Source organism: Panulirus ornatus, chromosome 65 (genome assembly GCF_036320965.1).
Source record: "Panulirus ornatus isolate Po-2019 chromosome 65, ASM3632096v1, whole genome shotgun sequence".
NCBI classification, from domain to species: Eukaryota; Metazoa; Arthropoda; class Malacostraca; order Decapoda; family Palinuridae; genus Panulirus; species Panulirus ornatus.
This window is the reverse complement of record NC_092288.1, coordinates 24,200,219-24,223,087: the sequence shown is the minus strand read 5'-3', so window position 1 is coordinate 24,223,087 and position 22,869 is coordinate 24,200,219. Positions and strand designations below refer to the sequence as shown.

Below are 22,869 nucleotides of genomic sequence, written 5' to 3'. Positions count from 1 at the left end.
TGAATCTTGCATTTTCTTACAAGGGGACACTGACAGACTCCAAAGTTGGGGGGGGGGGGATTAAAAATATAGTAAACTTATAATACTTTTTTCAGTCATTCTAGCTCTTATTATCCATAGGAAGGGAATATATATATATATATATATATATATATATATATATATATATATATATATATATATATATATATATATATATATATATATATATCATCCCTGGTTATACGGGAGAAAGAATACTTGCCACGTATTCCCTGCGTGTCGCAGAAGGCGACTAAAAGGGAAGGGAGCGGGGGGGCTGGAAATCCTCCCCTCTCGGTTTTTTTTTTTTTTAATTTTCCAAAAGAAGGAACAGAGAAGGGGGCCAGGTGAGGATATTCCCTCAAAGGTCCAGTCCTCTGTTCTTAGCGCTACCTCGCTAATGCGGGAAATGGCGAATAGTATGAAAATATATATATATATATATATATATATATATATATATATATATATATATATATATATATATATGTGTGTGTGTGTGTGTGTGTGTTTTACCACATACCTACAAACGATCTCATGTTTATTGTAATATATTTGTAACAAAAACATATTGATGTATTTCGCCAAACTCCCTTACCTTGATATCAGCTATTTCATGAAACACCATAAATCCATTATCATTCCAAACTGGTCTCCATCATGATCAACACACTTCTGAACAACAAATGTAATTTCTCTGTACGAAAATAATTCATATCAACGACTGAATTTAACATCACTCCCCTAAAAAAAAACCTACGTAAACCACCAAGTTCTCGCAAGATACAGTGTATTCTGACATATTACTATTATTCTTAGTATATCTTCATTGTCTTAGCAAGTTCATTAATCGCTCCAACACCTCTTACTGAAAGCTCAAATTTTGTCTCCCTTCCCCCACCACACACACACACAACCAAACCCTAGATGTACTTTTAGTTATAACAAGGTTGTAAAAACTCAAGCGTTCAAAGGCCTCAGTATAGAATATAGACCATTTAATATATAAGCTGCAGGAATCTATAAGTCAGAAGAGGTCTCGGAGTTGACTTGGTCCCTCAACCTACCATTCCAATCACCAGGTTAGAGAAATGATTGTAAATGGAATAAACAAGTTACCTCCCAGCAAATATCTGAAGTGTATCTAAATATAATGTATAGATAAGGGAATTATTCAGCCAGCTGAGCACATTCTATATAAGGCCAAGACTAGGATATAGTTCTTAAAAAGGCCAAGACTAGGATATAGTTCTCTAAAAGGCCAAGACTAGGATATAGTTCTCTAAAAGGCCAAGACTAGGATATAGTTCTCTAAAAGGCCAAGACTAGGATATAGTTCTCTAAAAGGCCAAGACTAGGATATAGTTCTCAAAAAGGCCGAGACTAGGATATAGTTCTCTAAAAGGCCAAGACTAGGATATAGTTCTCTAAAAGGCCAAGACTAGGATATAGTTCTCTAAAAGGCCAAGACTAGGATATAGTTCTCAAAAAGGCCGAGACTAGGATATAGTTCTCAAAAAAGGCCAAGACTAGGATATAGTTCTCTAAAAGGCCAAGACTAGGATATAGTTCTCAAAAAGGCCAAGGCTAGGATATAGTTCTCTAAAAGGCCAAGACTAAGATATAGTTCTCTAAAAGGCCAAGACTAGGATATAGTTCTCTAAAAGGCCAAGGCTAGGATATAGTTCTCAAAAAGGCCACGACTAGGATATAGTTCTCTAAAAGGCCAAGACTAGGATATAGTTCTCAAAAAGGCCAAGGCTAGGATATAGTTCTCAAAAAAGGCCAAGACTAGGATATAGTTCTCTAAAAGGCCAAGACTAGGATATAGTTCTCAAAAAGGCCAAGGCTAGGATATAGTTCTCAAAAAGGCCAAGACTAGGATATAGTTCTCAAAAAGGCCACGACTAGGATATAGTTCTCTAAAAGGCCAAGACTAGGATATAGCTCTCAAAAAAGGCCACGACTAGGATATAGTTCTCTAAAAGGCCAAGACTAGGATATAGCTCTCAAAAAAGGCCACGACTAGGATATAGTTCTCAAAAAGGCCAAGGCTAGGGATATAGTTCTCTAAAAGGCCAAGACTAGGATATAGTTCTCTAAAAGGCCAAGACTAGGATATAGTTCTCTAAAAGGCCAAGACTATGATATTGTTCTCAAAAAGGCCAAGACTAGGATATAGTTCTCCAAAAGGCCAAGACTAGGATATAGTTCTCTAAAAGGCCAAGACTAGGATATAGTTCTCAAAAAGGCCACGACTAGGATATAGTTCTTAAAAAGGCCAAGGCTAGGATATAGTTCTCAAAAAATGCCAAGACTAGGATATAGCTCTCAAGTTTGGTAACTACACTCAGAAAAACACAAAAAATAAAAATACAGTGAAGGTTTAGACTCCAGAGGAAAGCAGCAAAGATGGTAAATGAATCAAGTGAACTGCGTTTATAATTTCTTTTTTTGGTCTTAAAATTGCCCACCATGGAAGAGAGAAGATTGAGGGGTGACCTGATCACAATCTCCAAAAGGTTTTTAATTCAGCCTGATGACGCAGACACATGAACACTTCTCTGAAAGATGTTAAGATAAAACAACCAGAGGAAATAACATGAAATTATGCAAAAAAACTTGTTAAAAAAAAGAAACCCAGAGGAACTTTTATGGAAGAGTGGCGTATGAATGGAATAAGGTGAGTAATACGAGTACAAGAGTATTGGATGGATGGAATAAGTGAGTAAGCAGAGTACAAGAGTGGCGTATGAATGGAATAAGGTGAGTAAGAAGACTACAAGAGTGGTGGATGAATGGAATAAGGTGAGTAAGCAGAGTACAAGAGTGGCGTATGAATGGAATAAGGTGAGTAATACGAGTACAAGAGTATTGGATGGATGGAATAAGTGAGTAAGCAGAGTACAAGAGTGGCGTATGAATGGAATAAGGTGAGTAATACGAGTACAAGAGTAGTGGATGGATGGAATAAGTGAGTAAGCAGAGTACAAGAGTGGCGTATGAATGGAATAAGGTGAGTAAGAAGAGTACAAGAGTGGCGTATGAATGGAATAAGGTGAGTAATACGAGTACAAGAGTAGTGGATGGATGGAATAAGTGAGTAAGCAGAGTACAAGAGTGGCGTATGAATGGAATAAGGTGAGTAAGCAGAGTACAAGAGTGGTGGATGAATGGAATAAGGTGAGTAAGAAGAGTACAAGAGTGGCGTATGAATGGAATAAGGTGAGTAAGAAGAGTACAAGAGTGGCGTATGAATGGAATAAACTGAGTAAGAAGAGTACAAGAGTGGCGTATGAATGGAATAAACTGAGTAAGAAGAGTACAAGAGTGGCGTATGAATGGAATAAGGTGAGTAAGCAGAGTACAAGAGTGGCGTATGAATGGAATAAGGTGAGTAAGAAGAGTACAAGAGTGGCGTATGAATGGAATAAACTGAGTAAGAAGAGTACAAGAGTGGCGTATGAATGGAATAAGGTGAGTAGGAAGAGTACAAGAGTGGCGTATGAATGGAATAAGGTGAGTAAGAAGAGTACAAGAGTGGCGTATGAATGGAATAAACTGAGTAAGAAGAGTACAAGAGTGGCGTATGAATGGAATAAGGTGAGTAAGCAGAGTACAAGAGTGGCGTATGAATGGAATAAGGTGAGTAAGCAGAGTACAAGAGTGGCGTATGAATGGAATAAGGTGAGTAAGAAGAGTACAAGAGTGGCGTATGAATGGAATAAACTGAGTAAGAAGAGTACAAGAGTGGCGTATGAATGGAATAAGGTGAGTAAGAAGAGTACAAGAGTGGCGTATGAATGGAATAAGGTGAGTAAGAAGAGTACAAGAGTGGCGTATGAATGGAATAAACTGAGTAAGAAGAGTACAAGAGTGGCGTATGAATGGAATAAGGTGAGTAAGCAGAGTACAAGAGTGGCGTATGAATGGAATAAGGTGAGTAAGCAGAGTACAAGAGTGGCGTATGAATGGAATAAGATGAGTAAGAGGAGTACAAGAGTGGCGTATGAATGGAATAAGGTGAGTAAGCAGAGTACAAGAGTGGCGTATGAATGGAATAAGGTGAGTAAGAAGAGTACAAGAGTGGCGTATGAATGGAATAAGGTGAGTAAGAGGAGTACAAGAGTGGCGTATGAATGGAATAAGGTGAGTAAGCAGAGTACAAGAGTGGCGTATGAATGGAATAAGGTGAGTAAGAAGAGTACAAGAGTGGCGGATGAATGGAATAAGGTGAGTAAGAAGAGTATAAGAGTGGCGTATGAATGGAATAAACTGAATGATGAGATAGTGAATGTAAAACGCAAATAGAAGTGTCCATAGTTGCATGATGGTGTATACCTCCCTCTTCCGTTCAGTACAAATAGATAAACATGCCTTTAAAAAGGGCGTCATGCATCGTTTTCAAAATGTTTCAGTCACCGAGCGCAAGTGGCATGCAACAACCTCGCCAATTACGTCATCAGGGCAAGGTGGTGGTTGTTGTTGTTGCCTTAACAACCCATCCTTGTCAGCCAATCATCTTGTGGCCTGACGACTTCATGTTGGCCGGGCCTACATTAGCAGGGGGGGGTTTTGAAGACACGGGGAGGGGGTTACAAATAACTATTTTTCTCAGTTTATATCACAACCTCTGTTCAATCTTGAAAGTAAATATATATATATATATATATATATATATATATATATATATATATATATATATATATATATATATATATATATCCTATACAATTTATCTTAATAAATAAATGGCTAAGACAACGAACACACTAAAAAAATGGTGAAAGTATTAACTGAATATGCAAATTAGCCAAGTGACTCAGTTCGCACGGTTTAATTAAATAAACCAGCTCACGATTCCTTTTGGTTATAACAACAGTTATTAATAAAACAACAACCACATAACCTTACTTAGACACGATTCTTTCCGGTACTTATAATCTTATAAGTTCAATCAGATGTTACTTAGAAAATGTCATTCTTTTTAAAGTTTAACAAATTTCTAAAACAATTTATTACGATGGTACGACCCTTCAATACGAAGGTACGACCCTATATTACGATGGTACGACCCTATATCACGATAATACGACCATTCAATACGATGGTATGACCCTACATTACAATGGTACGACCCTATATTACGATGGTACGACCCTATATTACGATGGTACGACCCTATATTGCGATGGTACGACCCTATATCACGATAATACGACCATTCAGTACGATGGTATGACCCTACATTACAATGGTACGACCCTATATTACGATGGTACGATCCTACATTACGATGGTACGACCCTATATTACGATGGTACGACCCTATATTACGATGGTACGACCCTATATTACGATGGTACGACACTATATTACGATGGTACGACCCTATATTACGATGGTACGACACTATATTACGATGGTACGACCCTTCGTTACGATGGTGCGACCCTATATTACGATGGTACGACCCTACATTACGATGGAACGACCCTATATTACGATAGTACGACCCTATATTACGATGGTACGACCCTTCGTTACGATGGTACGACCCTATATCACGATGGTACGACCCTATATTACGATGGTACGACCCTATATCACGATAATACGACCATTCAATACGATGGTATGACCCTACATTACAATGGTACGACCCTATATTACGATGGTACGACCCTATATTACGATGGTACGACCCTATATTGCGATGGTACGACCCTATATCACGATAATACGACCATTCAGTACGATGGTATGACCCTACATTACAATGGTACGACCCTATATTACGATGGTACGATCCTACATTACGATGGTACGACCCTATATTACGATGGTACGACCCTATATTACGATGGTACGACCCTATATTACGATGGTACGACACTATATTACGATGGTACGACCCTATATTACGATGGTACGACACTATATTACGATGGTACGACCCTTCGTTACGATGGTGCGACCCTATATTACGATGGTACGACCCTACATTACGATGGAACGACCCTATATTACGATAGTACGACCCTATATTACGATGGTACGACCCTTCGTTACGATGGTACGACCCTATATCACGATGGTACGACCCTATATTACGATGGTATGACCATACATTACAATGGTACGACCCTTTGTTACGAAGGTACGACCCTATATTACGATGATATGACCATTCAATACGATGGTACGACCCTATTTTACGATGGTACGACCCTATATTACGATGGTACGACCATATATTACAATGGTACGACCCTTTGTTACGATGGTACGACCCTATATTACGATGGTACGACCCTTCGTTACGAAGGTACGACCCTCACTACGACCCTTCGTTACGAAATTACGACCCCTCACTACGATGGTACGACCCCTCATTCCGAAGGTACGACCCTCTACTATGCTATCCTACCCAGGGGTCGTTCAATACGCCCCGCCTACTTTACACAACCCATGTTCGTTAACGCCCGTTTTCTAAGACGTCATGAAAATTGTCGACGGAACGAGAGGGTATAGAAAACGTCTTGTGCATATGTTCTTTAATTCTATTATTTATTAATTTGGAAAATTCTTCAAAAATATACGAAAATTTGATACAAAAATGTTACCTTTTTTTTAGAAATTTGGTTTTTTTTTTTTTTTTGATATAATCTTTCATTTCTAAGATGTTATTGATTGAGCGTTGAGGGGGTAGAAAAGACCCCCCCCCCTATGTGCGGCAGGGAGGGAGTGAGAATCCCGCACCTGCGGCACAGAGGGCCTCCCTCACCTGCGGCACAGAGGGCCTCCCTCACCTGCGGCACAGAAGGCCTCCCTCCCCTGCGGCAGAGCTTACATCGCGTGCGGCACTGAGGGCCTCCCTCGCCTGCGGCAGGGAGGAAACGCGAACTCTGCACCTGCGGTAAGGAGGGAGAACCTCCCTTACCTGCGGCAGGGAGGTAGAGAACCTCCCTCACCTGCGGCAGGGAGGTAGAGAATCTCCCTCACCTGCGGCAGGGAGGTAGAGAACCTCCTTCACCTGCGGCAGGGAGGTAGAGAACCTCCTTCACCTGCGGCAGGGAGGTAGAGAACCTCCTTCACCTGCGGCAGGGAGGTAGAGAACCTCCATCACCTGCGGCAGGGAGGTAGAAAACCTCCCTCACCTGCGATAGGGAGGTAGAGAACCTCCTTCACCTGCGGCAGGGAGGTAGAAAACCTCCTTCACCTGCGGCAGGGATGTAGAAAACCTCCCTCACCTGCGGCAGGGAGGCAGAGAATCTCCCTCACCTGCGGCAGGGAGGTAGAGAATCTCCCTCACCTGCGGCAGGGAGGGAGAACCTCCCTCACCTGCGGCAGGGAGGTAGAGAACCTCCCTCACCTGCGGCTGGGAGGTAGAGAACCTCCTTCACCTGCGGCAGGGAGGTAGAAAACCTCCCTCACCTGCGGCAGGGAGGTAGAGAACCTCCCTCACCTGCGGCAGGGAGGGAGAACCTCCCTCACCTGCGGCAGGGAGGTAGAGAACCTCCTTCACCTGCGGCAGGGAGGTAGAAAACCTCCCTCACCTGCGGCAGGGAGGTAGAGAACCTCCCTCACCTGCGGCAGGGAGGGAGAACCTCCCTCACCTGCGGCAGGGAGGTAGAGAACCTCCCTCACCTGCGGCTGGGAGGTAGAGAACCTCCTTCACCTGCGGCAGGGAGGTAGAAAACCTCCCTCACCTGCGGCAGGGAGGTAGAGAACCTCCCTCACCTGCGGCAGGGAGGGAGAACCTCCCTCACCTGCGGCAGGGAGGTAGAGAACCTCCCTCACCTGCGGCTGGGAGGTAGAGAACCTCCTTCACCTGCGGCAGGGAGGTAGAAAACCTCCTTCACCTGCGGCAGGGAGGTAGAGAACCTCCTTCACCTGCGGCAGGGAGGCAGAGAATCTCCCTCACCTGCGGCAGGGAGGTAGAGAATCTCCCTCACCTGCGGCAGGGAGGGAGAACCTCCCTCACCTGCGGCAGGGAGGTAGAGAACCTCCCTCACCTGCGGCAGGGAGGTAGAGAACCTCCTTCACCTGCGGCAGGGAGGTAGAGAACCTCCCTCACCTGCGGCAGGGAGGTAGAAAACCTCCTTCACCTGCGGCAGGGAGGTAGAGAACCTCCTTCACCTGCGGCAGGGAGATAGAAAACCTCCTTCACCTGCGGCAGGGAGGTAGAAAACCTCCTTCACCTGCGGCAGGGAGGTAGAGAACCTCCCTCACCTGCGGCAGGGAGGTAGAAAACCTCCTTCACCTGCGGCAGGGAGGTAGAAAACCTCCTTCACCTGCGGCAGGGAGGTAGAAAACCTCCTTCACCTGCGGCAGGGAGGTAGAAAACCTCCTTCACCTGCGGCAGGGAGGTAGAAAACCTCCCTCACCTGCGGGAGGGAGATGGTCTCTCCCTCACCTGCGGCAGGGCAGGGGGGGGTGTGTGTCAGGGAGACATCTCCTCCTGGATCAGGGAGAGTTTCCTCAACACCTTCTGGTACTCCGCCAGCGACTCCTCCCTGGCCTCCGGCAGGGGCTGGCGACCCTGCTGCTGCAGGCGCCACACATCGCTGTCCGACGCGTCGTCAGGCCCCACACACCCTCCTAGTCCTTCATCCTCGCCCCTTCCCATCGTCTGCTCCGCCGGCTCCTTGTCGTCCCCTCCGTCTCCCTCCTCCTCCGTGTAGCGTCCAGCCGTGCAGGCCACCGCCGCCAGCATGTCCCCGGTCTGCGTCAGGCGTCGCCTCATCCCGGGGCTGCCGTCGATGAAGCCGATCCCGTGTCCCGCCTCGGGTTCCCTGGTCCCCGGCGAGGCTGGACACAGCTTGGCCAGGAGCCTCTTGCCCAGGGCGGAGCGGGTGAGGAGGCATAGCACAGCCACCGTGGCCAGCCACGCCCCTGGGAGGCTCACCAGCAGGATGGCCTCCCACGACCAGAAAAACTCCACTGCCGAAGGAGGGGGAAAGAATGAGTTAAATGGGGGGGACAATGAGGGAGTGAGGGGGTGAGGAACGTGTCATTGTCATGAGGTATTTACAGCAAGGTATGTCTATCTGCCTCACTTACAGTCGCTGATGTTGTCGTCAAGGTTGGAGTACGAGGGGGACGTGGTTTGCTTCTCTCTCGTGCCATCGCCCACGTCCGCACTGACGGAGGAACCCAGCGCCGCTGCGTCAGCGAGGCCGCGCGCCCCTTCGTCAGTTGGGCTCCCGAGGCTCTGGGTCGGCGTCGGGTGTGAGGCGTGGCTAATGGCCACGCCGGAGGACCAGAGGGGAACGTACTCGCTCCCTAGTGTGGTCGGAGCGAGCAGCCCTCCCTCCCTGGGCGGCCGGGTACTGGATGCACGACTGGGGGTAAACTCACTTGTCCTCCCGCTGCTGGGGGAGGGAGAGGGCGCTCTGTGCTCTGGGACAACGGGGTGGGACAGGCGAGGTCCTTTGCGAGCAGGAACAAGCAGGTGGAGCAGAGGATGGTCAAGGATTCTCCCATCACGTTTTTTCGACTTTACGTCGTCTGGAAACTCCTTTCCAGACCTTCTTCTTCCAGCGGTCGGTGTCGCCAAGGGCAGCGCCCCTCCAGAAGCCCTCCACATTCTCCTGCCTTTGTAATTCTTAGTCGTCACAAAATCACGGAAAATGGGGACTCGATCCTCCGTTTTAACGTCGGGGTTCAGCAGGAGGTTGTCGCCTCTGACGTCATCATCATCCACATTCGTTGAAGACCTCGCGTCCTGAATTTCAGACATTCTGAAGGCGATGTGGTCATGTGATGGTCGGTCAAGTGTCAGTGTAGCTTCAGCCGGGAGCGTGAGTGCTCGTGACATTATCCTTAACATGATTAACACTATCGTCACCTTCACATAACTCATTGTCATCTGAAAGAAAATGTAAAAAAAAATATGCGGTAGATATATCTTGAGTTTGACTCTCGCACACGAGATGAAGAACAGCATCAAATGCTAAAAAGAAGAAGCGTAAGGAAAGAAACAGAGCGAGTTAAATACACTCTTCCAACCCATCTACCTACCACTCCTTAAGGAAACATGAACTACATTTCCTCGAAAAGCAAGACCTAGATATATCCTGGGCCATATATATATAAGTGTGTATGTAGAACCACATATATCTTAAGACTACATATGGTGGAAATATATTTCAACTCACACTCGTCCATGTTATTGTATGACATGACTTATGCATGCCAAAGTATCACAATAAATACCTTATACCTCTGATCAACAGTGACGTAACACCTTATCCCATTTATTCATTATAATAAACGGCATAACGAAGTTATCATAGGTACCAGCTTATCGAAGTAATCATATATGGATGATATACGACCAATATGAGTCAGAACTGAGGGAACAAGGAGATGAATGCCATCGAGAAGGAGGAGGAGGTGGAGGAGAGATGGAGCGGACGAAGTTTGGAATGTTCGAGGCGTAAACATGCAGGAGGGTGAGAGGCATGCATGGGATTCAGCGAACTGGAGCGATGGGGTATATAGGACATCGATATGCTGTCAGATAGCCGAACCCGGCATACGAACCAGTAACAGACAGATAGACAGATAGATAGGTTGATAGATAGATGATTACATAAACAGAAGGAAAGATATACTGACATCGTCACACGTGACTTGGGAAGGGGAGATCCGGCATAAGAATGGAGTGTCCCACTGAAGCAAGCAGGGAACCACGGACCTGTTGACCTGTGTCCCCAGAGCGCTGGTGCTTCTGCTGCTCACATTCACATCAGCAACGTCATCAATGGTGAAATCCACTGCGGTGCAGAGGTTTATATATATATATATATATATATATATATATATATATATATATATATATATATATATATATATATATGTATATTATATACATATTCTCCCCTATCCCTGGGGAACGGGGAGAAAGAATACTTCCCACGCATTCCCCGCGTTTCATAAAAGACAGCTAAAGGGGACGGGAGCGGGGGGCTAGAAACCCTCCCCTCCTTGTATTTTACTTTCTAAAAAGGGAAACAGAAGGAGGAGTCATGCGGAGAGTGCTCATCCTCCTCGAATGCTCAGATTGGGGTGTCTAAATGTGTGTGGATGTAACCAAGATGAGAAAATGGGAGAGATAGGTAGTATGTTTGAGGAGAGAAACCTGGATGTTTTGGCTCTGAGTGAAATGAAGCTCAAGGGTAAAGGGGAAGAGTGGTTTGGGAATGTCTTGGGAGTAAACTCAGGGGTAGGTGAGAGGACAAGAGCAAGGGAAGGAGTACCACTACTCCTGAAGCAGGAGTTGTTGGAGTATGTGATAGAGTGTAAGAAAGTAAACTCTACACTGACATGGGTAAAACTGAAAGTAGATGGAGAGAGATGGGTGATTATTGGTGCATATGCACCTGGGCATGAGAAGAAAGATCATGAGAGGCAAGTGTTTTGGGAGCAGCTGAGTGAGTGTGTTAGTAGTTTTGATGCACGAGACCGGGTTATAGTGATGGGTGATTTGAATGCAAAGGTGAGTAATATGGCAGTTGAGGGAATAATTGGTGTACATGGGGTGTTCAGTGTTGTAAATGGTAATGGTGAAGAGCTTGTAGATTTATGTGCTGAAAAAAGACTGGTGATTGGGAATACCTGGTTTAAAAAGAGAGATATACATAAGTATATGTATGTAAGTAGGAGAGATGGCCAGAGAGCGTTACTGGATTACCTGTTAATTGATAGGCGCGTGAAAGAGAGACTTTTGGATGTTAATGTGCTGAGAGGTGCAACTGGAGGGATGTCTGATCATTATCTTGTGGAGGCAAAGGTGATGATTTGTAAAGTTTTCAGAAAAGAAAAGAGAATGTTGGGGTGATGAGAGTGGTGAGAGTAAGTGAGCTTGGAAAGGAGACTTGCGTGAGGAAGTACCAGGAAAGATTGAGTGCAGAATGGAAAAAGGTGAAAGCAAATGACGTAAAGGGAGTGGGGGAGGAATGTGATGTATTTAGGGAAGCAGTGATGGCTTGCGCAAAAGATGCTTGTGGCATGAGAAAGGTGGGAGGTGGGCAGATTAGAAAAGGTAGAGTGGTGGAATGAAGAAGTAAGATTGTTAGTGAAAAAGAAGAGAGAGGCATTTGGACGTTTTTGCAGGGAAATAATGCAAATGACCGGGAGATGTATAAAAGAAAGAGGCAGGAGGTCAAGAGAAAGGTGCAAGAGGTGAAAAAGAGGGCAAATGAGAGTTGGGGTGCGAGAGTATCATTAAATTTTAGGGAGAATAAAAAGATGTTTTGAAAGGAAGTAAATAAAGTGCGTAAGCCAAGAAAGCAAATGGGAACATCAGTGAAGGGGGCTAATGGGGAGGTAATAACAAGGAGTGGTGAAGTAAGAAGGAGATGGAGTGATTATTTTTAAGGTCTGTTGAATGTGCTTGATGACAGAGTGGCAGATAAAAGGTGTTTTGGTCGCGGTGGTGTGCAAAGTGAGAGGGTTAGGGAGAATGGTTTGGTAAACAGAGAAGAGGTAGTGAAATCTTTGCAGAAGATGAAACCCGGCAAGGCGGCGGGTTTGGATGGTATTGCAGTGTCATTTATCAAAAAAGGGAGTGACTGTGTTTTTCACTGGTTGGTGAGAATATTCAATGGATATATGGTTCATGGTGAAGTGCCTGAACATTGGCGGAATGCATGCATAGTGCTATTGCATAAAGGCAAAGGGGCATGAAGGTGAGTGTTCAAATTACAGAGGAATAAGCTTGTTGAGTATTCCTGGGACATTATATGGGAGGATATTGACTGAGAGGGTGAAGGCATGTACAGAGCATCAGACTGGGGAAGAGCAATGTGGTTTCAGAAGTGGTAGAGGATGTGTGGATCAGGTGTTTGCTTTGAAGAATGTATGTGAGAAATACTTGGAGAAACAAATGGCTTTGTATGTAGCTTTTATGGATCTGGAGAAAGCATATGATAGAGATGCTCTGTGGAAGGTAGTAAGAGTATATGGTATGGGAGGCAAGATGCTGGAAGCAGTGAAAAGTTTTCATCTAGGATGTAAGGCATGTGTACAAGTAGGAGGGGAGGAAAGTGATTGGTTCTCAGTGAGTGTCAGTTTGCGGGAGGGGTGTGTGATGTCTCCATGGTTGTCTAATTTGTTTATGGATGGGGTTGTTAGGGAGGTGAATGCAAGAGTTTTGGAGAGAGGGGCAAGTATGCAGTCTGTTGTGGATGAGAGGACTTGGGAAGTGAGTCAGTTGTTGTTCGCTGATGACACAGCGCTGGTGGCTGATTCGGGTGAGAAACTGCAGAAGCTGGTGACTGAGTTTGGTAAAGTGTGTGAAAAAAGAAAGCTGAGAGTAAATGTGAATAAGAGCAAGGTTATAAGGTTCAGTAGGGTTGAGGGACAAGTATGGATGGATGTGGAAAGGGAGCTGTGGTTTCGGTGCATTATACATGACAGCTAGAGACTGAGTGTGAACAACTGTGGCCTTTGTTGTCTTTTCCTAGCGCTACCTGGCACGCGCCCGTGGAGGGAGGGGGGGGTGTCATTTCATGTGCAGCGGGGTGGCGACGAGAATGGATGAAGGCAGCAAGTATAAATATGAGCATGTGTATATATGTATATGTCTGTGTATGTGTATGTATGTATACGTTAAAATGCATAGGTATGTATATGTGAATGTGTGGACGTGTATGTATATACATGTGTATGTGGATGGGTTGGGCCATTCTTTCGTCTATTCCCTTGCGGTACCTCGCTAACGCGGGAGACAGCGACAAAGTATGATAAAAATACAATATATATATATATATATATATATATATATATATATATATATATATATATATATATATATATATATATATAACCCTAGGACTCCTAAATCATGGGCCTTCTGCAGCTTCGGGGCAGCACTCCATTCAGGAGCAGGGAAATGATGGATTCGTTCGGACCAAGAAGGTCCTTGAAACTGTAAGTCCTTCCATCCATTGACGATGCTAGAGTGTAACCACTTGTTGACGAAATCCGGAAATTAAAAAGAAAAAGAGGATAAACATGTAGCCCATCTCAAAGCAACAATGTTAAGTTCCAATATCATGGGAACTCATTGCTTTTAAAGTGTCCACGCAGATAAATACATCAGTTATGTGCTAATTACCAAGCCAAATGATCGTTATGAACATCAGTTGTTTTGTATATATATATATATATATATATATATATATATATATATATATATATATATATATATATATATATATATGTATGTATGTATGTATGTATATATATATATATAAACTCCAATTTGTGTGAGGGAAACTTGCTTAATAATTTCTGTCGTAGATAAGAAATATTAGTCCATCTCGAAGATTACATTACTGATAATTATGTAATTTTCGCCACAGCTCGGCCCTCAAACTGTCTAAGATCAAGATTAAACAAATTGGTAAATTCCTGGCCAGCCTAGCCCATCCCGGGACGCTCATTGGCCACTCACACTCCTACAGCTGTAACAACACTACATCTTAAACACTTCTGACCTTTGACCTATAAATGGAAAGAGGCACTGCATGGGATGCGACCCCTGTTACCTCCTACAATATCAGGTCACACAAGACACAAAATATCTGACCTTGTTGCTTTAAAACGACCTAATTCGAAAAGAGCAACTGTCGTTTGCTTAATACATGATCTCAGGAATTAACCTTTAACTACCCTCACTACGTAATTGGCCTCATATCAATTAAAAGAACAATTATGGTCTAGTATATAAAATGCACTCAAAAGACCGAAAACACATATGTAGAAAGATATATACACTCACGTCACACAAACCTAATCAATTTGGATTCAACAAAATTAGGGTTTGCAAGTTACCCACCAACCAACCAGAGACATGGACAAAATTAATTGAAAATCATGAAGTTTATTGACAACCAAGACACACAATATATCATCAAATAATTCAGGTTAAATGATGAGCCACGAATCATGAATTCATTCTAGCAGTAATATTAACAAATGTAAAGGATGTATAATCAAAATTACAAAATTCTAAAACAAAACCCAGATTTAGGATATAGAAATAGCAAAAAAACTAATATAATTCACCAAATAAAATCTAAAACATCAAATTCAACGCAATACCATTTATACAAAGGATCACATTATTTATGCCTATGGTTCCTTATTTTAAAAGAAGTAAAGCAAAATAATGTAATGTACCTTTATATCATACACCTTCAAAGACTTAATAAGTCTCATCTCAACTTTCCATATCTTATAAGTAGCTGAACAACAATAAGTACACACACACAAAAAAACCTGTCTTAAAATACCACAACTTTCAATATTTTTTTGTCCATTTCTGGTCCACTGCAGCGAACATGACCTTGACCATATCTTGTCCATCCTGTTTTTGCCTCTCTCTCTCTCTCTCTCTCTCTCTCTCTCTCTCTCTCTCTCTCTCTCTCTCTCTTCCTCTCTCTCTCTCTCTCTCTCTCTCTCTCTCTCTCTCTCTCTATCCTCTCTCTCTCTCTCTCTCTCTCTCTCTCTCTCTCTCTCTCTCTCTCTCTCTCTCTCTCTCTCTCCTTGCCTCTAATTCTACTACACTCATAACGTTAGTTTTCTCTATGGTAACTACCATTACCACACATCAGATCCCTAAAATATCATCTCCAACGATTCCTACCACACTTAAACCACTACACATCAGATCCCTAAAATGTTACCTCCACTGATTCCTACCACACTTAAACCACCACACATCAGATCCCTAAAATGTTATTTCCAACGATTCCTACCACACTTAAACCACCATACATCAGATCCCTAAAATGTTACCTCCACTGATTCCTACCACACTTAAACCACCACACATCAGATCCCTAAAATTTCATCTTCAAAGATTCCTACCACACTTTAGATCCTTAAAATACTACCTCCACCGAATCCTACCACACTTAACAAGATAATTGGGACAAATCTTGGCTACCATTTTGAAAAATCAAAAATATTCCCTAATCCCATAAAATTACCGTCTGTAAACTGGTTTTATTTATCAAATTTTAATATTTCTGAGCCTGGTGACTTTTATTTTCCTTCATTAATATATGAACTAGAATAAAAGCCGCACGCCTGACCTGACCCCATTGTTCATTAACCTTTTATTTTGTTTATTCCTTTTTATTTTAGAAATTCTTTAACCTCTCTGTGAATTCTGAAATCCCAGGTAATTAATGAGATGCATATTTGAGCGTCATGTTTGGGGGACACATCCTCTTGGAAATGAATGCTAAATTCTTTGACCAACTTTAGATTCTTCTTCTCAAGACCTACTGTATCCGTTCCTGTTATATAACGGGTGTCAAACAGGAGGACGTACAATATAACCCCGTTAGTTGACCGTTTCCGGACACCAGCCGTTAACATGGCCAAGGTTTCTGTTCGAGTCTGCTAACAGACGAGGAGTCAGCTGACGCCTCCCATCCCGCTACCAGATATATATGTGAGGATCAGTTAATGGAAGATCTAGAGAAATACCTAACAGCTCGTGGCTCGAACAAGCACGTTAGATAGCAAGCCTATTAGATCCCACTAATTGTCAACAAACGATAGTTGTAACTAGGCAGTTTGGGGTCATCAGTTGAGTCAGGAAGGCCCTTGGGTAAAGATGACTTGCAACCTGAAGGCTGGAAGCCACTCATGTCACACTTCAAGGACTTAGTGTGAACTAAGTCTTAAGTAAACCAGACAGTGCGACATACACGACTTCCGTGGTCTTTTGTGTCCCTTCTCTTTCCCCAGGTTCCCAATTCGTCTAAAATAAGCTGTGTACTGACAGTCATTGCCATTACCCTATTTAGACTGTTAAGGGAAGAGAGGTTCACACAGGCCTTATGTTAGATGGGTTCGACTTTGTGCTGGAGAGCTAGCTATCATATAGGAAAGACAAGCTTCATCATGGCGGGATCTGTATTAATGTAGTCAAGTTCTTTTCCTTAAAAATAGCCTTTCTACTGAAATACATTCATTAAGAGTCTTCTATGGACATGTTTTCAGAGTAAACTATACTGTTCAAGCCTTCCTAAAGATACGCTCTACAGGAAATCATGATAAAACGATTGCTCTGTAGTCACCAGACATTACTTTAAAAGTTAATTTAAGAGATAAAAATGCTTTAATTCCTCTCTAGAAGATTCCTGCTTGAATATATAAACTCGCTCAACATGATCCCTCCTCACTTGTACCTCCCCACACCACAGCCATTCCCAGCACGTATTTCACTTTTTTAACTCACCTCAACACAGAAGCTGACCAGTGGCAAGTTAATCCAATACAATGGCCCAGACGCGGAAACTTGGCCTTTGCGTCATGAGGCATCACATGACAGGTTTCTGCATACACACCATCTCCCCGGGTGTGTGCACTGACGTCTGAGGGCTCTCCACACACACACCGGAGGGCCTCACGTTATCAAGGGCACTTCAGTAGCCTCACATTATCTGCTGAGGGCGTCGCCAGCCTTATCAGTTCTCCCATCGTACTAACAAGGGTAGATGTGCAGTGATGTGCCATGCATTATCTCAAGTTATACATTTGCATACACGAATGTCTTACGTTTTCCTTCACTTTCCAAGGCTCAATGAATTGTTAATTACCATACGTATTTCGCCAACACAGAGACACCGTCCCAACTCGAACACATTACAACCAGTTATGAATTTGTCGCCATCAGCGGCTAATTACAACATGGACAGTCCTATCCCAGCTAAGGCAAACATCATAAATGAAGAGGTGATAATAAACTAACCTTTATCATTGCAAGTGTAACGTCTTTAACATTAAAATGCCCGTATTTACTGCAAGTTTTGTCAATTGAACGTGCTTCAAAGGCATCCATACTGTCCCTGTTCCTGATTGGAGCGCAGCCTTGAAGCAGCAGGAACCCCATAAAATACGCCATGGTGGTTGTATTGTTAATCTCTCCGAGATGTGAACTGATGGTTAACAAGTTCCCATATTTAAAGAAATTGGTTTCATTTTTTTTTTTTTTTCCAATGACACTTCTCCAGTTGTTATATGTCAATATTTTTGGGGTTCTATGTTATATATTCTCTGGTGGACTGTGTGGGCGAGTCTGAATATGTGTATTTTTGTTGTGTAATTCATATGGCTTAAAGGTTTCCCATCCAACACATACTACTCAGCATTATATAAGCACTCTGTTTCCTTGCGCTACCTCGACAACGCGGGAAACAGCGACAAAGTACAATAAATATATATATATATATATATATATATATATATATATATACTGTGATTACTAAGCGAGTGTTAAGGGGATGAGAGTTTTACTCATGTTGCCCTGTCTCTTAATATTGTACATATATACCTTGTCTTTGCTCTTCTGTATGTACGCAAACATACACTCTCACCCCAGCCTAAAGGTAACCAATCATCAGCCAGCCCTGATGGGGTGATGAACACCTACTACCTGGGTTTGGAGTGGGCCAACTGCCAAGCCCAGGATTCGAACCTGTGCAGGTCCGTGGTCAGGCCGGCCCATAATGACTCTTGGCCAGCAACATAAACCACTGCCCTAAGGAAGGCCATGTAAATATATAAATAAATGAATACATAAATATACCGGTCTACTGAATGTAGTCAGCAATTTAGCAGAAAATACACAGTCGAGGTATTACCTATGAGAGATATGGTAGTTACTAATTAATTAATCATACAAGTGCTTAAGATGAGCTTGATATTTTCATTTCCACACTCTTGGATAAGCACATGGGTAAGGGATATGTAGACATAAAGAGTAATTAGTAAGGTTCATACATTATGCACTTGGTTGAACATTAATTGATGAATAGTTAGTGGATGCATTTGTTGTCTAATCACCTAAGTTCTTTTCAGTACTTGTTTGAAGATTTCTCCTAAACACCCCCTCCCATTAAATTCTTATTTTGCATCATTTTAGGTAAACCTGTATAACAGGGTACCTACGAGTTGTCAATGTTTCGCCCTTCCATTACAACATCTTCAAGAATAAGCAAAGACCACTGATTAAACAATGAGTAAGGAGGGTGATGAAAACATGAGTAAGGATAGCAGAAAGCAACAGACAAATATGGAAGGTGAAAGAGAGATATACAGATAGCTGAAGGATCATCCCACTGATGTTGGAGGGAGCAGCTAACCACCTAATCATATAATATCGTTTCCTTTGGTACACCTTTAATGATTGTAAGGTTAGGGAGCCCTACCAGGTCCTTAATTTTGTTAAGGATTCCACATCTATTAAGATTTTACGTCTTGAGGCCCTCTTAAGTGCTTGTGTGTCTGGTAGAGTTGTCCCTTGTATTTCTTATCCGAAGAAATTTGAGAACACTGGTGCTGGTATGAAGTTTGTTTCTGTCTTGCTACCTAAGAACCAACTGATGGTTGTGGTAGGCTGAGCAGAATATTTCTAATCTCACTTTTTTCCATTAGTTAAGAGTTCTTGTTTTTGCTACTTCCAGTTTTAAGATTTTGCCCAAACTGGGCTGGGGATTTATGTCTCCTAGATTTTTCATACTGTTTTCCTATGTTCTGTTTACTGCCTCTTTTTCTTTTCCTTCAGTTCAAGATAAAGAAGTCTATTTCTGATATAAAAACGGACTATATACAGCTTGCCAGTCATTGTTACACCCAAAACTTGGTAAATCTCTCTTGGCTCCAAGATTCAATGCCATCATAGTGGCTGACAGCAAAACTGGTGGATGCTTTACATTGAATTTTCTGCATTCTATTTCTATTCTGCTACACCTGGATCATGATGTCATTATTTTCATAGGAGTAACAAGCAGAGTTAGCACATCATAGTACCTGCAAGAAAGGCATTTCCATATCTAATACAATATTAACAAAATCTTATCCATACAAGTTTGACTGTGCTGCATAACAATTCAATCTAGACGTGTAAAAGCACCATAAATGCTCAGAATACATTTTCAGTACATGTCTGCAAGTGAATAATCATATTATATCTCATACATACTCTACTGTCTCTAGCCCAGCAACTTTGGGACTGAAAAGATGTCGAATTAAATTTTCTGTTGGGGAGTGGGTAGTATGATGAATCACATAAAACGTAATTTAAACTTCGTAGTTTTAGTTTCCCAATACATATGTTTACGTATACTTCAAAGAAAAGTAATGAAAATGTTAAGTTTATGCTGTGCTGCATCTAAATTAGAGTAATCAATGAAAAATAATGCAGAGTTACACTCATCAGAATAGTATTTAACGTGCAGTGATGTGAAACAAGGTATACTCACACAAGGACAAATATCACCGAAGTGGACAGGGTCATGAAGCTCAAGGAAGATGTAGGATACAATCAAGGAATATAAGAAGCAATTCGGGAAGTCAATACACCAACCTAAAAAACCAAACAATCCGGCAGTCACACTATAAAAGTCTTTAATGTATAGGAGATTCAAGAACACTTCTGCTCATTCTGCACCTTAATGCCTTGCTTCTGAAATTTTCTTTGTTCTCCTTACTTTTTCATGGCACAATAAGTGTGATTATCATGTGTTCATACAGTTTATATTAGCTGTCTGCTTGTTAAAAGTTTTTCATTAATTTGAAAAGTATCATAAGGAATTCAAAGCTGACTTGTATTATCCAATCATATACAGAATTATAAGTGGTGTACCATCTAATATATATGGTGGTAAACTGACATGTCATGGAAAATCAAAGGTACTTGGTAGAAGAGCAAAGTAGAATGACTATACTGTAAGATTATTCAAGATAATCACAGTTGAATTCAATATTCATTTACTTATTTATTATACTTTGTCGCTGTCTCCCGCATTAAAGAGGTAGCACAAGGAAACAGACGAAAGAATGGCCCAAACCACTCATATATATATTTATATACATAAACGCCCACACATGCACATATACATACTTATACATTTCAATGTATACATACCTATACATACACATGTACATATTCATACATGCTGCCTTCATCCATTTCCGCCACACTTGAAATGGCACCCTCCTCGCCCCATGCGCGCATGAGGTAGTGCTAGGAAAAGACAAAGATGCCACATTCGTTCACCATCAGTCTCTAGCTGTCATGTGTAAAGCACCAAAACCACAGCTCCCCTTCTACATCCAGGCCCCACAAAACTTTCCATGGTTTACCCCAAATGCTTCACATGCCCTGTTACAATCCATGACAGCATGTCGACCCTGGTATACCACATAATTCCAATTCACTCTATTCCTTGCATGCCTTTCACCCTCCTGTATGTTCAGGCCCCGATTGCTCAAAATATTTTTCACTCCATCCTTCCACCTCCAATTTGGTCTCCCACTTCTCCTTGTTTCCTCCAACTCAGACACATATATCCTCTTTGTCAATCTGTCCTCACTCACTCTCTCCATGTGACCAAACCATTTCAATACACCCTCTTTTGCACTCTCAACCACACTCTTTATTACCACACATCTCTCTTACCCTTTCATTACTTACTCGATCAAGCCACCTCACACCACATATTGTCCTCAAACATTTCATTCCCAACACATCCACCCTCCTCCACACAATCCTATCAATAGCCCATGCCTTGCTACCATATAGCATTGTTGGAACCACTATTCCTTCAAACATACCCATTTTTGCTCTCCGAGTTAACGTTCTCGCCTTCCACACATTCTTCAATGCTCCCACAACCTTCACCCCCTCCCCCACCGTCACTCACTTCCACTTCTATGGTTCCATCTGCTGCTAAATCCACTCCCAGATATCTGAAACACTTCACTTCCTCCAATTTTTCTCAATTCAAACTTACCTCCCAATTGACTTGTCCCTCAACCCTACTGAACCTAATAACCTTGCTCTTATTCACATTTACTTTCAGCTTTCTTCTTTCACACACTTTACCAAACTCAGTCACTAACTTCTGCAGTTTCTCACCAGAATCAGCTACCAGCACTGTACCATCAGCGAACAACAACTGCTGACTCACTTCCTAAGCCCTCTCATCAACAGCAGACTGCATACCAGCCCCTCTCTCCAAAACTCTTGCATTCACCTCCAAACAACCATGGAGACATTATGCACCCCTGCTGCAAACCGACATTCACTGGGAACCAATCACTTTCCTCTCTTCCTACTCGTACACATGCCTTATATCCTTGATAAAAACTTTTCACTACTTCTAGAAACTTACCATTTACTGTTTCTATATCTAACTATATCTCTGATGCTCATTCCCTTTAGAAACTTCCATCACAGGTGTGGCCATGGCAAGAGTCACCTCTTATTCCTGTACTTACATGCCACCCTGGCAAACATCATTCCATGCATTCTTCTTCCACTTCTCTCCCTCCAGTGCTCTTCCACTCTTCCCCTATACCTCAGGTGGTCTTCCTCTCACATTAACCCCTTTGATTGTACTATAATACACTCTCCTCGTAAACTCCATCTTGCATTCTTTCCATGTGCTGAAGCCATCTCAAAGTATTACATTTCACCCACTCTACCACTTCATAATTCATTTCCTTCACATTCCCTGTCATACAAGGGAACATAAAGAGAATGAACTGCAGAGTGGGAGAGTTTGTCTTGAATCCTTGCATGCAAACAGACTTCCACTAACTGATGTTTGGAAATCTGCATCTCAGATCATTGTTTGATTAACTTCCTGAATCCTCTTATCCTCCTTATTTATAGATAACTTTTTCTGCATAAAACTTCAGCAACTTATCACATTGTTTCTCTATGTCACAAATCATTACAAAACCACAGCCAAATCAATTTACAAAAGTTATGTGCTGACTTACCCGTCAAACTTTTGTAGATTTCCATTT

The 22,869-nt window shown here is 42.5% G+C and overlaps 2 protein-coding genes across 4 annotated transcripts in view; both read right to left on the bottom strand.

The window, feature by feature from the left end:
• The window catches only part of l(1)G0289 (lethal (1) G0289), a 523,775-nt gene that overhangs the window by 142,424 nt on the left and 358,482 nt on the right, over positions 1–22,869 (bottom strand). The window lies entirely within an intron of this gene.
• On the bottom strand, positions 7,982–17,461 carry LOC139746647 (uncharacterized). Of its 2 annotated transcripts, none has more exons than XM_071658071.1 (4): positions 17,291–17,461; positions 9,088–9,895; positions 8,441–8,967; positions 7,982–8,101 (listed from the first exon to the last, which is right to left on the bottom strand). In XM_071658071.1, the coding sequence occupies exons 2-3, from the start codon at positions 9,893–9,895 to the stop codon at positions 8,468–8,470; spliced, it is 1,308 nt and encodes a 435-aa protein (XP_071514172.1). In that variant the 5' UTR covers positions 17,291–17,461; the 3' UTR covers positions 7,982–8,101; positions 8,441–8,467. The 2 variants fall into 2 exon arrangements, with proteins under 2 accessions (XP_071514172.1, XP_071514173.1); XM_071658072.1 differs by lacking the exon at positions 7,982–8,101 and adding an exon at positions 8,125–8,256.